This window comes from Nycticebus coucang, chromosome 16 (genome assembly GCF_027406575.1).
Source record: "Nycticebus coucang isolate mNycCou1 chromosome 16, mNycCou1.pri, whole genome shotgun sequence".
Taxonomy (NCBI): domain Eukaryota; kingdom Metazoa; phylum Chordata; class Mammalia; order Primates; family Lorisidae; genus Nycticebus; species Nycticebus coucang.
The window spans coordinates 86,877,899-86,893,606 of NC_069795.1; the positions used below are offsets into that span (position 1 = coordinate 86,877,899).

At 46.2% G+C, this 15,708-nt stretch overlaps 1 protein-coding gene across 7 annotated transcripts in view; it reads right to left on the reverse strand.

The window, feature by feature from the left end:
* Window positions 1-1,117: 1,117 nt before the first annotated feature.
* Window positions 1,118-15,708, reverse strand: part of ST6GAL1 (ST6 beta-galactoside alpha-2,6-sialyltransferase 1) — a 129,229-nt gene continuing 114,638 nt past the window's right edge. For 6 of the 7 annotated variants that reach the window (XM_053564898.1, XM_053564901.1, XM_053564897.1 and 3 more), the window contains 3 exons: window positions 11,666-11,764; window positions 9,974-10,148; window positions 1,118-6,452 (listed from right to left, as the gene is read on the reverse strand). In XM_053564898.1, the coding sequence (XP_053420873.1) occupies window positions 6,211-6,452; window positions 9,974-10,148; window positions 11,666-11,764 (516 nt within the window). In that variant the 3' untranslated portion in view covers window positions 1,118-6,210. Of the gene's footprint in view, window positions 6,453-9,732; window positions 9,791-9,973; window positions 10,149-11,665; window positions 11,765-15,708 lie in introns of all 7 variants that reach the window. The other variant, XM_053564903.1, reaches the window with a different exon arrangement.

Consider the following 15,708-nt stretch of genomic DNA (forward strand, 5'->3'; position numbering starts at 1 on the left):
CAGAATAAAATATGGAAATAAATCCACACCTATATGATCTTTGTTTTGGTTTTTTAACAAAAGTGCAAAGGCTACTCAGTTTCAAAAATATATTCTTTTCAACAAATTGTGCTGGAGCAATTGGCTTCCATATTGCCCATATGTATCACCAATAAAAAAAATAAGAAGGCCAGGCGAGGCTGCTCACGCCTGTAGTCCTAACACTCTGGGAGGCCAACGCTGGTGAATATCTTGAGCTCAGGAGTCGGAGACCAGCCTGAGCAAAAAAGCAAGACTTGCTTCTACTAAAAATAGGAAAAAACTGAGGCAAGAGGATAGCTTGAGCCCAAGAATTGGAGGTTGCTGTGAGCTATAACACCATGGCACTCTACCCAGGGTGAGAGCTTGAGACTCTGTCTCAAAGAAAAAAAAAAAGCAGATGGAAAATAAGCACATGAAAAGATGAACATTACATCATTAGGGAAATGAGCAGCAAAGCCAACATAAAATAACACTACGTATCTATCATAACGTCTGAAATTAAAAAGATTCATTATACTAAATTTAGCAAAAATGTGGCAGAATTGGAACTTTTACACCCTACTTATGGGACTGTCAACTAGTACAATTACTTGCAGAAACAATATGGCAGTGTCTTTAAAAGTCAACGATATGCCTATTGTGAATGAATGAGAACCTGGAAGAGTCAATACTTCAAGATGGATCCTGAGTGGCTAACTGGGCTCAAATTGAAAATGAAGCCAAGAGGTATTGGTTATTTTGGTGAAGTCACACACTTACTCTGAGTTCCCTGAAACTGCATACCACTGTTAAACTTTCAAACTTTCAGAACTCACCTGAACCAACTTGTTGGAACTCACCAGCCTTGACCAATCAGAGCCAAGCTAGTTTAAACTCATCTTTTGTATAAAAGGACTTATTTAGGAACCTGGGTGAGAATTTTCTCTACAAAGGCCAAACCACCCCTATGTTCTCCAGAAAACACCTTTCTACAACAAGAGCTAGCTCTCCACAGTTTGCAAAATGTTGAGTGTAATAAAGTTTCTTTCCTCCAAAGTGCTTTTCAAAGAACTATCATATGACTCAATGATTTCACTCCCATGTAGTCACCCAAGAGAAACAAAAGACTTGTATATGAATAGTCATAGCAGCTTTATTTATCATAGCCCCAAACTAGAAACAATCCAAATGTTCATCAACAGAGATAACTTACACACATGTGGTATATCCAAAAATGGAATACTGCCTAGCATTAACAAGGAATAAACTATTAGTACACACAACAGTACGGATGAATCTTAAAATAATTATGCTGAGTAAAAGGAGCCAGATCAGAAAGAACATGTGATGGATTTGTGTTGACTTGGCTGGTATGAACTACCCAAGAATTCCCTGTCCCGTATGTTTCCCATTAGGATGGGCCACAAGGAAGATGCTCTTGAGATTTTAGGAGGAGGAAGGGGGCTAGCAGCTATTTTGTAGCTGATGCTCTGTTCTGAGAGAATAAGAGCCTTTGTTGGAAACAAAATGGGTTTATTGATGCGTGTTACTTTGGGCTCCTTAATGGCACAGGACATGAAATATCTAGGGATGAGATGTTTTCCATTGATTCTTTCTTTTCAATGAGAAATACACAGTTTGCTAAGTCACAACTTTAACACAGTTAAAAATTTTGTCCGATAACAATAGAACCCTACGAAACAGGTTAGCATTGTTTCTACAATGGTGTTATTTTCCTGTTCAGTTTAACAAACTTTCATTCATCATATTCTATAGACATTAGGAGTAAAGACAACTTAGACCCAAGCCCTGTCTTGAGGGTCTCACAATCCTGTGAAGAGCTAGACAGGTTACTTTACTATAATACATGCAAGGCCAAGAGGGCCCTACAGAAGCTTTTCTGGGGGGATGGGCTCCAAATCAGGGAAAGCTTCCCAGGAAAGGTGGTGCTCAGTCGTAGCTGATTTTGCTTAGGGGTCCTGGCTAGGAGATAAGCTCCTGTCCAGGCCCGGGCCTTGAGGAGCAATCTACATAAATAACTACATAGAATTATTTACACTTTCCCTAACTAGTGTTCAGTTTAAAAATTTTGTCCAGGCCCAGATAGCCATGTGCCCTTCACCACTCTTTCTAGCCCTGGCCCGGGGGACTGTGCCCTAGCTGGCGAGTTATAGAAGGGGCTGGGGAAGGTATTAGATTAGATTGCTAAGGTCGCAAACTGCAAAACACCTCAAACTGCGTGGCTCGCTCACGGATCTGGAAGCCAGAACTGATACCTGGGTGCTGGAGGGCTGGTGTCTCTGGAGGCTTGCAGAAGCCTCCCTGCATCTCTGCCTTCACATCACGTGGCATTCTCCCATGTGCTAGTCTGCCCCCAATTGCCCCTTTCTATACGGACACCAGTCAGTCAGATGGGGTCAGGAGCCAGCTGTACACATGACCTCATCTTAACTAACATCAGCAATGTCTCTATTTCCAAATAAGGTCATATTCTGAGGTAGCAGGTGTTAGGACTTCAATCTATGATTTCTGGATGGGCACAATTCAACCCACTGTGACCAGTGTCCTGGTTTCCTGGGCCCCATTTAGACATTTTCCTGCCCATTCCTTCTTCTGCTCTTAATGAGGAAGTACTGACCCTTACCCTCCTTCTTCCCACCAAGCGTACTCCCCATGCTCAAGTTTCCCCCCAACATATGTGCTTGTTTAGAAATTCCAAAGAGTGAATCTCAAAACAATCCAGATCCCCACCAGGAAATGACCTCATGGCCACCGTTAATCTATATACAAACAGCTTCCAAGATGGCCCTGCTGCCCACTCACCAGGGGGGACAGTACTTCAAGCTGGTCACGGAGACAAACCACTCTGACCCGCATACTTCCTCGCCATTCCTGCATGCCCTGCCTACCAAATTCTGTTTTGAAGCCCCCATCATCAGTTCAAGACTTCAGAATGGTTTCTCTGAGGCAGAAGTCTTGGCCACTTCCCCACTGCCAGCTTTGGAATAAAGTGACTCTCATCACACCTCATCCTTGTTACTGGCTTTTGCAAGGAGCGAGCAGCCAGGCCTGCACGTGACTATAGCATAAGGACAGGGTGGGCAAAGGAATCATCCTCTCTCCCCTAACTCACGCTCCACCTCAGACTTTTTAGCCAGACATTTGGCTAGTCTTGTGGAACATCATTCTTTTAAGAACTTGAGAGTTCTGGAAACCATTCTGCTTTCTACTCCACTGTATCTGTTCTGGATGTATTGGATGAACAATAGCTTAGTCATTTGCATCTAGGCAAGAGCAAAAGGAAGAAAAATCAATAAAGCAGTCCGTATTTCAAAGAAGCTGTCTTTCCAAATAAGCAAGCATTCCTTTTCCTGGAGCACTGAAGAGAAAGTCTAAGACCAGAGCAGCTAGCAGAGGAGAACTGAGGGATTTAGGGACACAGTTGTGTTCTCTTTGGAGGTAAGATTGGCAATCAGCAATCATTCCCTTAGCAAGTGAGACGAGAGGAAGCATGTTTAAAAAAAAATACATTTATTTCAAACTTTTAATCTTTGAATAATTCAGAATTAGCTTAAGCATGTTTCAGAAGTTTCTGAGACTAATGTCTCAAAAACCAACAGCAATAGCTTATTTGATTGGTGGAAGGATCAGAAAGAACCCAGTGACACAGGATAAGGAGATGGCTATTGAAGAAGATGGACCGCCCTCCAGAGGGAGGCAGCATTCAGCTGTCACTTATAAATTACCTGTCACAAATACTAAACATCTCACCAGACCAGCAATAATACTCACATGTTATTTGCATTTGACCAAAGTGTCTGTTTTCTACTTTCTACACATGTAGAAAGCTAGACTTCAGAATCAGTTTTCAATTAACGTGTTTGCTTATATTAATAATAAACTAGATTCTCCCCAGTATAGTCTCAACATGAATCCCACTGCCCTCTCTCCTCAGTGTTCATGAGTCAAAGATCATGACTGCACCAACTCAGGACGTGAAGCAAGCCAGGAATTTGCCGGCTCGTCCCAAATAGTGGTTAAGCAGCCCGGCGCTCTGCCCATTCCCAAGCTAGGGGGTAGGGAACTTGTGGCCTCATTATGAAGGGATTTGTTCTATGAAGTATGGATTCAGTAGAGGGGCTGCACTTGGGGATCTGAGGGTCCCATGTGGCCGTGAGGATGCAGGTTCCCCACCCCTCTGGGTGTTTCCAGCGGGGTAGTTATTTTCTCCCTAAGGACAGGACCACCCTCTGCACCCGCCTCCCTTATAGCAGGGCCCAGCCCAGGTGTGAACACAAAGCAGGTCTGTAATAAAGGAAGGAAGAAATCCTGCATGTACTGAGCACCAACTGTGTGCCAGGCGCAGAGCTAGACAGGTGCTTTCATGTATCCCTCACAATAGCCCTGTGAGGTCGGATTATCACCCCATTTTACAGATGTGGACATAGAGGCTCGGGGGAGAGAATTTGCCCAAAGTGACATAGCTAGCAAATTGGGGGGCATCAACTTGAAAACCTAGGTCTTCTCACTCCATGGCTCTTTCTACTGCCTACACAAGCCAAGGGTTTGGCAGCAAATGAGTGTCCCAGCTCCGGGTCGGTTGGTGTAGAGATGAAACATTAGATGCCCTTCGCCATGTGGGGCCAGCCTGAACCCAGAGGCCTGGGTCTAGGATCCCTCGCTCTACTGAACTACTCTGTGACCTTGAGCAAGTCATTTAACCTCTCCACACTGGTGGATTGGTCCGGTGAAGTTCCCTACCAGGGAAAGGGGTCTTAGCAAAGCCATCTGGGGAGCATGTTGGCAAACCACAGTGGGCCCACCTCCACCTGGAGACTCTGATGCTGTCTCCCTGCAGGGAAGAGATAGAGAGCATGAAAATCTGGTATCACTTACCTCACTCCTGGCGAGACTCTGTTACCACCTCCAAGGTTCTGACCTCTCAGAGTGACGTAAATCCTGAGCAGCCACACTCCCACGTCCGCGAGAGACCTTCCATAGAAGGCCCAAGAGGTCAGAGAAATTGGAGTCAGGATACTTTTAGAGCAGAAAATGCCTAAAAGTTATTTGGGAGGGGAAGAACACTTTAAAACTTTAAAAAAGGAGGAAAAAGATGGTGGTAAGGAGATTCTGAGTTAGGCATTAAGGAGAGCTGAGTGCACTGCAAACCCAGCTGGTAGAACAGGGTCAGCCTAGGCCACACCTGAGAAATCAGGGTTGGGGAATCTGGCTATGGGGCTGCACTGACCACCTCAGAATTAGGTAGGGGCTTCATCAAAAGTATCTTGTGCCTCTAAGTTCAAGTAAGTTTTTGAGAATAGGGGAAGAAAGAAAAACATGACTCTAATGGCTCAGACAAAATCTGCTTGCCGTGTTTCTCCTTTTCCTCTGAGACCGCTCCACGGGCCCCAGCTCTGTGAAGCCTCCTACAAACCCTTTAGGGTTTATGGACAACAAACCTCCTCTCTACAAGCCCCCAGGAACTAAGCACTTTGAATCCCAACTACCTGTGTAGATGTTTGCCTCTCCTACTGAACTTGAAGACAGAGACTATCTTTCTGTACCTTTCATCTCTACATGGAGAGAGAAGGTGGGCTAATCAAGACCCCCTACTCATAAGCATCCAGGCTAAGAACCAGCCCAACCAGCCTCAGTGATAGGAACATGTCCCAGGAGCAGGGACCTTGACAGCAGCTTTATTCTAGAAGGATGGAGCCTGTTTGCAATGTCCTGTACACTAACTTGCATGAGGCATGATCATCATCTGGGAGAGTTTCTTTATAACATGATATGCATATCAATATCTATGTACAGATTTCACACAATATAGAGCCTCAGTTTGTGAAAATGACAACATTCAGTTGGGAAAAACCAAGCCCAGCATTGGTAGCCCTGGTGAGAAAGGTGGATGCTCTGTCTGTCTGTGGGGAAGGTGGGGAGAATGCTGTCTGGAAAGAACGCTGAGGGTGTGCACATGGGTGTGGAAGGGTCTCTGGGCTCATACATTTTCTGTGGCTTTAGGGAAGGCTGAGTCTGGTTCCTTGCCTTCAGGCTCCTGCAGCCCCAGAGCTCTTGCTGACATGAGCCCACAGAGTGCCAGGAGCAGGCTGGCATTGTTTGGGAAAACAGTCTTCCAAGGATGGAATATCTGAGAGATCAGCCATAAGACGCCTGATGGAGAAGAGTGAGAGGCCTGGTTGGGGGCCGTGTTCAGCAGTGGATGGTTCTGAACCCTGGCAGTGTGGCTTTTCCAAGCAGATAAATGTCCTCGTCTGTGCCCTCATTAAGATGCTTCACCAAATTCTTCTCAAAGAGCAGTGGATGATAGGCACCCATCGTACAGGCACTGTCAAAGAACTTCTGGTAGTAGTAGCACACATCGGTCTTGCGCTTGGATGGGAGGAACTCATAAATATCCACCTGATCACAGAGTGTCATCATGATGATGATACCTGGAGAGGGGAGCAGAGGTGAGTCATGCACAACAACCCCACCCCCACCCCAGTGCCCTGAGCTCTGCCCAGGGGCCTAGCAGCTCAAGACCCCAAAAGTTGAGAGATGTCCACCTGAGTTCCTATTTATTACTGTGGTTCCAAATCTGAGTTCTTTAGCAAGTTAAATCCAGCCCGTGTGAACCTTAGACACCTTTGTATCCCCAGCTCCTGAGCCAGGGCCTGGTGAATAAGAGGTCTTCTCTAAACGCTAACAGAGTAAGGAACTCCATCAATCAGCCAAGGACTGTATCAGCAGGATAAGCTATCCAAAGTAAGAGGACAAGATGACTGAGCCGATTGAGAAGATGATGACAGCATGTGTAATTGGCACTTTCTAGCACTTTAGCATCCTGAAGAGCCTCTTGGATCATGCAATTGGGGGTAAGGCTGTTCTGTACAGTACTTGCAGGGAATATTGTAAAGGAGGAAAGACTTTTCTTCCCTAACTAGAAAGGACAATTGGAACAGGAGCATGCACTGTTCTGATGGACTCCACTCACTCAGACAGGGAGGTTGGAGTCTAAGAGATGTGACTCAGTTTGGGGCTCTGCAGGGAGGTTATGCAGAATTCTGGGATGCAAGTTCAACCAAAAGGCAGAAGAGTCATGCTACCCCCATGCTCGTCCCCATCTGGTTGAGGCATCTTGTGCAGAACGCATTCCCTCTCTGGGCCCCAGGCTCTTCATCTGCCCCAAAAGCATGATCTACCCAACCCTCCTACGATGTGGCTTATTGTTAGCATTAAATAAGATCATGGTTCTAAGAGCCTTTTTGTACACCATACATACCATCTAAGGAATCTTTAAGATGGAGCAGTTCTCACTGAGAGCAACACTGTTAACTATTAACAGCAACTTTGCTCTGGAAGAATCAGATATGAGAAAAACCCTATCTCTGCCTTCTCACTGTCCCTGGCTCAATCATGGAACAAAGACAGCTCTGCAACTGACTGATGTGGGCATAGCAGAACTGCTTCTGGGAATTGGGAGGGGCCACACCCCATGGAGAGAGCCCAAGTAAACCTCCTCAAAGTACAGGTGTGGCGTTATGGAAGGGGCAGTGGCCACTAGTGGTAGAGGTGACAGCATGGGCAACAGGAAGAGGTGTCCCTCAGGATTCCAACCACTCCTGCACTAAAGGTGTCTAGGAAAATCCCCAATGCATCACCCAGAAATCATAGAAAAAGATATGAAGAAGACATGTACCATAAGAACCCCAATCTCCTTCTGTAAAGAGTGCCCCTGACATTGATTTATTCAGGCAACATTCAACAAAGGGCTACCCCATGTCAGAACCACAGATAAGACAAACATAGCCCCCACCCTGAAAGAGTCTGCCATCTAGGTAGGGGAAGTAGGCAGACAAATGGCAAGTGGCTGAGGCCACTATCTTGGGAGTAAAGGAGAAACTGTAGTTGATTGATGCCTAGGCCTGGTCAAGACTGACCCAGATAGACAAGACATCCCTCTGTGGAGCCCTGGTTTAATACCAGCTTAGTGCCAAACTGCTTGACTGCCCTTGCCATTGAGTTATTTTAAGTATCCAAGGGAAAATAACCCATGTAGGCTGGGCAGAGTGGCTCACACCTAAAATCCTAGCACTCTGGGAGGCTGAGGCAGGAGGATCACTTGAGATCTTGAGTAGGAGACCAGCCTGATCATCAGTAAGACCCTGTCTCTACCTAAAATAGAAAAATTAGCCAGTTATTATGGCAGGTGCCTATAGCCCCAGCTACTGGGGAGGCTGAGGCAGAAGGATCACTTGAGCCCAGGAGTTTGAGATTGCCATAAGCTAGGCTGACGTCACAGCACTCAAGCCTGGGCAACAGACTGATGCTCTGTCAAAAAAAGAAAAAGAAAAAGAGAAAAACCTCATGTACTTAGGATACCCCACTCCAGGTGACCCTCAGGTTGGGGAAAACCCTCTCCTACGTATCTGCATTGCCGTTGTACACCAGACCTGGGACAGGGGCTGCTGCCTATCCCGCTCTAATTGTCCTGCATAGCTTGAGTATTTAGAAGAATAAAAACCTCTTACACATTCACACTGTGGTTTTCTCATAAGAGCTGGTGCTTACAATCCTATGGCTAATGGTCAGCCACCCCAAGGGAACCATGCAGGGGGACCCCCTGGTGGTGCTCTTCTGTCTGGGCCTCTGTTGGCTGCTGGGGACAGTAGCTACCAGCTAAGTTAATACAGAAACTTAAAGAGTTTCATTCAAAACTCCATCTGGTGGAAAAGGGATCTGCTGGGGGCAAGTTGGGGGACCGTGTGCACATATGGATCCTGGCGCCTCAGGAAATCTGCCTCATGGTCCAGCCCAATTCTAAGGGAAAGGGAGGGAAGGGCCATCATGCCATAATGGGTGGAGAAAGTCTAAGAAGATTGCACTGGCCAGCATTCAGGTCCCTCTGTCCTCTGTCCCCCTCACTGGCTCCACATCTCCACACATGCCCCACACCTAGGTGGGCTTCACTGTTCATTCTTCTCTAGGGCAGTTACTGAGGTGGACAAAGAAATAGAGATTCCAACATAACTCTGCACTGCAGTGTTGATAATCCCATCTTTATTTAAACGCTTGAATTTTTTTCCTCATAACTTTTGCATTAATTGTAATTTGTAAAGGTATGGTACTAAAATATTATTTATCCTGGCCAGGTACAGTGGCTCATGCCTATAATCCCAGCACTTTGGGAAGCTGGTGCAGGAGGATCACTTGAAGCCAGGAGTTCTAGATCAGCCTGAGCAAGATGGTGAGATCTGCTATCTCTACAAATAACAAAAAATGAGCTGGGCATGGTGGTGTGCACCTGGAGTCCCAGCTTCTTGGGAGGCTCAGGTAGAAAGATTGCTTGAGCCCAGGAGTTCAAGACTGCAGTGAGCTATGACTGTACCATTGAACTTCAGCCTGGGCAACAGAATAAGACCCTCATCTCAAAATAACAACAACAACAATAATAATAATAAAATAAAAACTTATCTGTATCTTACCGAGTTTCAGGGTACCCCCTTAAATTGTATACCTGGGACAAGTGCCTTGCTTGCCTCTCCTCAGGCCCAGCCTCACTCACTTCTTCTGAGTCCTGCCTCCCCTCCACCTGTGTGCTGCCCTTTCCTCCAGCTCCACTTGCCAATCCTCCCTTCCCCAAGGCCCAAGCCCAGGCTGCTTCCTCCATGCAGCTATCTCTGACTGTCCAGCTAGAAAGCATCCTCTCTTCTGTGGCACCGGTGGTCTCACCTTCCTGAAAGAAATTGGATATTGTCTCAGACATCCATTTTCTCCCCAACTTGGAACCCTAAAGGAGAAGAATTGTATCTTATTTATATCTGTAGACAGAACTCAGCAAGTGTACAAGCAGAGCAAAGTTCTGAGAACAAATGAGCAAATGAATAAGTGAATGAGTGAACCAGACCCCCAGAGGAAAGCTAATCTCTTCTAGAAACAAAATCCATGAGGTTTCCTCCATGCACAGACTCACCGAGCATCCCAGAAGATGGTGGGTTTGGCTGAATCTTTTCTGGGGAGATTTCTTGGAGGATGTCCCATAGCTCCCAGGGCATCTGGGGCTTGAGGATGTAAAAGGGCTGATTGGGGTGCAGCTTACGATAGCTTTTGTAGTTACTAAAGAAATTATAGTCCGGATTCTGATACCACTGAAAAACAAGGAAGTGGTGTTTTCAAGGGAAAAATGTGCCAGTGGCAGTAGTCCCTCCAGGCAACCACCCTCATCACAGGACGTGGGGAGGAGAACCGTCCAGGCAGGTCCTGAGGCACAGCCCTTCCTTGGGAGCAGGCTGCAGACTTCTCCCCCACGTCATAGCTCTCACTGGACAATAGGGTAGGGCCTAGCACACAGCCTATACCTACGGGGAATGCTAAGCTAGCTGACCAGGGACCAGCTTCAGACTTCAGGATCACAGACTCTGGGAATAGTATCAGAGCTGAAGGTGTCTCTAGGCACCAACTAACCCCGCCTTTCATTTCTAAAGGGGAGAAAACTGGGACCTAGGTTGCCACATCTACTGGTTCAGAGTCCTTCTCCTAACTCACGCAAATTTAAGTTCTCAGTGAAAGGCTGGGTGTGGTGGCTCACACCTATAATCCTAGCACTCTGGAAGGCCAAGGCTGATGGATTGCTTGAGCTCAGGAGTTCAAGACCAGCCTGAGCAAGAGCAAGACCCCTGTCTCTACTAAAAATAGAAAAACTAGCTGGGCATCGTGGCGGGGGCCTGTAGTCCCAGCTTCTCAGGAGATTGAGGCAGGAGGATCACTTGAGCCCTGGAGTTTGAGGTTGCTGTTAAGATTTGTTGGATGCCATGGTGCTCTACCCAGGGTGACTGAGTGAGACTTTGTCTCAAAAAAAAAAAAAAAAAGAACAAAAAAATTTATAAGTGGGATCAGTGCAAAACTGTAGAAACTGAGGTAGTGAGGGTGTGAGAGATCACCAGAGCCTGTCAGCTGTTGGTGGATCCGATGTAAGAATTAAGTGTCCCAAGAAGTGTGCTCTCTGCCTTTCTTCCTTAAAGCCCTTCTCCTGAGGCCACTGCAGCCCACACCTGACAACAGACAGAGAGGGCTATTCCGGGGGCTGGGGTCCAGCAGGCCTGTGGCTCATGTCTCCTTCCCTGAAAGAGCTGGGTTGCAGATCTGCTCCCCCTGCTGAGTAAATCAAGTGCTGGGACAGGTGACTTCTACTCTCCACATTCCCCTTTTCCCATCTGTAAAATGGGAACAATCATACTTTCATCTACTTGCTCAGATTGTTATGAACATGACATGAGAGAATTATGGAAATTAGAACACGGACAAAAGTGTGGTAATATTTTTATACATATAACAGTAATCTATTCCTGCTGGTGCTCACCAGAAATAACTGCACGAGGGAACACGATCTACCCAGACAGTGAGCAATCCAGCCACTCTTACTCCCAGGACACACCCTAGCTGGGAGACAAATGGACGGCAGTGCAGGGCAGAGCATGGAGGGCAGCTGGCATAGGAGAGAAGTCCTTCTGAGTCTGCCCAGCCAAAGGAAGTGCAATACCCTGAAATGCAAGCAGCCAGCCTCAGGGAAGGCCCAGCTCAGCCATGACTTGAAAAACCTAGGAACTCAATAAAATCTGCAGGCAAGCAAGACAGTCGACCCCTGTTTCCCATGGCTGCCCCTTACCTTTGGGATATCTGAATGGTACACAGATGGGTCCCACACAATCAGGATGCCTTCATTGTACAAACTGTCTTTGAGGAAGCGCTTTTCTGTGGTGACCAACTGCAGGAAGAAAGTGACAAACTGTGAATTGGATGTTGGCACGTGTTTGCCATGCAGTCGAAACTAATGTCACAGATACCTCCCAAGGCCCCACAGCCCCTGGGGGCCTTTGAAGTTCTAGTCCATCATTCAGTTCAGTGAGAAGAAAGTGAAGGCAGCAGCCTGAGCTAAACAGACATTTATCACAAGCTGTCATCCATAGAGCAGAAAGAGTTTCACTCGGAGTTTAAGATTATTTGAATAAGGTACAGTGAAAACAGCACCGTGTCCTAGTCCCTTGGAGTCACACCCTGGGTGGGTGTCAGGGTTTTAAGTCAGAATTTCATATAATCAAAATTATCTCTGGAAATCCTTTTAATCACCCATAACGTCACAGTATGTACACACCATGATGGAAATTGACATCTTATCTCTCACAAGGTCCAATGTAGCTGGTGGTTTTTGCAACAATGGAACAGATGGCCGTGTCTGCAGTTGAGCAGCAGATGAAGTATTCATTTTGTGTGGAGGGGCCACAGGGCATGCAAAAATACACATCTTCCAACAGAAGGAGAGAGGCTCACATGCAACCTCTGGGGGAACCAGGCCAAGCCTCTCCCTCAACAGTGGGCTGGCCTGCAAGCTGCTAGTTATACCTGCCTGGCTGAATCTTGAGTGTCACAATTCTACAAAATCCACTGAGTCTTTTTTTCAAAAAGCATATTTATCCTTTTTGACTCAATAATTTCATGTTTAGTAATCTATCCTAAGAAAGAATCCAAGTTCAGGGGGAAAAATGTATGCATAGACATGTTAATTAAATTATCTATCAAAACAAGAAAGGTGCAGTAGAAGGCAAAAGATACTGACCTTGGATATGGAAAGATCCAGGCTCAACTCTTGGCTTTGCCACTAACTTAATCTATGCCCAGGAGCAAGTCGGGTAATCTCATTAGAACTTCACTTTCTTGTTTGTGAAATGAGAACAACACACTTGCTTTGCTCTCTCAGACAGGAGCTGTCTTGAGGGTCAGAGAAGAAGAGGGAATGAAAAAGAGAGAAAAGTAGCCCCAAAGGCTTAACAATGAAGGGAGCCATGTCCATCTTAAGAAAGCCTAGACTGATACAGGAGAGCAGCTGTCAGACATACACCTGAAAAAGCAGGTGTGCAGTGATGAAACTGAGAGAAACAAATGGCAGAAATCAAGAGATGACTGAAAATGGAAGAAAAAATCACACTAATCCCTCCCCACCTCACTCTCCAGCACCAAGGCTGAGACCTAATCAGTGTCTCTGCAGTATCTGAAATCAACTATGGGAAGGGAGACAGTCTGTGTACCCAGAGACCAGCAATTTGCCTCTAAGCCCCATCCCCATCCCTGCTTACAGATGTAGGACGTTTCTGGAAGCCTGCAGAATATACTGTCATTTCTCATTTAAGGAAAGAAACAGTGTGGTGGGCTGCCTGGGCCAGAGATTGTGCAGCTATACTGGGTGCTAAAGAGCCAGAGGCAGGACACAGTCCCTGCCCTCCAGGAGACCACAGGCTAGTGCGGAAGGTGGACAATTAGACAATGACTGTCCACACTGTGATGGTGTAGCAGCAGAGTTGGTGTGAGGATGGCCAGTGAGTGAGTGATGAGGGATAAAGAAGGTGTAGCGAGAGAGGATTTCCCAGACAACGGGAATAGTGCAAGTCCCTGGATGGGAGTGTGTGGGAGACCTTGCTGGATGTCACCCAGTATCTATTCTCTCTTTCTTCCTTAATAGCAAACACCTCTGATTTTTACCTCAGCCCGTGGCTACCTAAAATAGACTACCTGAAATAAAAACTTCTCAGCCTCTCTTAGAGATAACTATGGCTGTAATTCAGGCCAATGATGGGTAAGCAATGTGACTTCCAGGAAGTGTCCCTAGAGGCATGGTCATGCCCTTCCATGTTCCTTCCTCCTTCCTGCTGACTGAAATATGGATGTGATGGCTGGGCTCGGGCAGTCATCTTAGACCATGAAGTCAAAATCTCATGCTGTGAATGGCAAACCCACAAAATAGAAGGAACCTGGATTGTGACACTGTGGAACACCTTACCAGCTCCAGAATGTTCTCCTCTGGACTTGCATATGAGAGAGAAATACATTGCTGTCTGTTAAGGTAGAGTGTATGGGGGATGGGCAGAGTGTTCCTGACACTTATAGGGACAACTAGGACAGTGAGTAGCCCGTTTAGAAATTTCAAGTTTTTGGCATGTCTAGGACACAGAGAGAGAGAGAGAGAGCTGGAAGGGACCACAGAAGTGTAGCAAGAGCCCATGCCAGGGAGCTTAGGTTTCTTTTGTAGATTACAGGGACCGGCGAAGGATTTTAAGTAAGGGGAATCAGTTTTGGATGTGTGTTTTTAAAGAAAAGAAGACAAGATAGAAACTCCGGCCACAGCATAAGTAAGAAATAATGAAAGAAGAAAAGAGTTTTTATACAATTGTCAATAGAAGACTTGCAGACTAATTGGATGTTCAAAGAGAAATAAAAGGGGATCAAAGGTGATTCCCAGACCTCAGGCCATTTCCTGCCATAAAAAATATGAAAAAAGGAAAAAATTGGTACAGGCCTATGGGGAGTGAGGTGCTGTGGGGATTTGAAGTTCAAGCATGAGACTACTGGCCTAGAGTCCCACAGCTGAGAGGCCACAAGAATTAGAGTGGAACCCAAATCTTCTACCTTTAAGCAGTGTCTTCTTTCCATTCGGAATGCTGTAACTCACAACACAGGCATCAGTGCTGTAGTCAAAAGGCCCATCTGGCTTTCTGGTAGACTGGGCTTTGCAATAGACAATAGATCAATAGACATGATCAAGAAGCCCCATAACCAGAAGGTCTTTCCTTCCACTATTCTATACACGTCTCCTGAGACTGAATCCTGCACTTGTACTCCCCATCCCTATCTCACCCTACACCCACTGAAACAGCTGGTACACTTTCTTAGCTACGCTTCTTCCTATGCAGAGAACTGATGCTAGGTGACTGACACATACTCATGAGCATTAACAATAAGTAGGATTTTTTACAATGTCTTCTTCTGCTACGGCCCCTGTCCAGCAATTTTCTTAGTATGCAAAGCAGGAACTTAGCAACTTATGACTCCCTGAGACTTGTCATCAGACTGTCCTCAGAAATTCCAAAAGAGATGCATACAGCTTTATTCTTTACATAACAATGACCACAGCGGATGTCATTTAAAGATGCTTACTACATGCTAGGTACTTTGATATATCATCTCAGCTCGTCTTCGTAACTGCCCTAGGAAGTAAGTGCTCATATGCCCATTTCAGAAATAAAAAAGTATAGACTTAGAGATGCTAAGTAACTTCTCCAAGTTACACAGACAATAGGTGACAGAGTCTGAATTTGAGCCCTAAATCTGGCTCTAGGGCAACATTGTCACCCCACCTGACACAAAGCGGGTATCATCGCTCTTGGGGAGAGATGTCAGAGAGCCCTGAAAAGGAGCACGGGAGTGCCATGTTTGCTTCCTGAGTTATAGTGTGTCCCAGCTGAAAGATCCTCGAGGGCCTGAATCCAAACCTATTATTTTCTCAATGAGTAAACTGAATCCCGGAGAGAAGAGAGAACTTTCTGAGGCTCCAAGATGAGTTTGGGGTTGAGCCAGGACCAGAGCTCCGAGGTGGCTCCAACAGGGTGTCCTGGCTGCCCCAGCAGGACTATATCCATAAAACCACCAGGCATGTCACTAATCACATTGCAAGGATCAGGGAGCCCTCAGGGCCCCTGTGCACCAGGGGAAAGAGTCACTCACTTGAATTACTGGAGATGAATGAGAAAACAATCCATGAAACTGGCAAGAGGTGAAGAGAAATAAAATTTTATCCAGAGAGGAAAAATAGAAAGTGGCCAAGGCTCGGATCTGCGGAGGAAGAAGGAAGAAGCCAGCAAGCACCCCTCCCCTGCGACC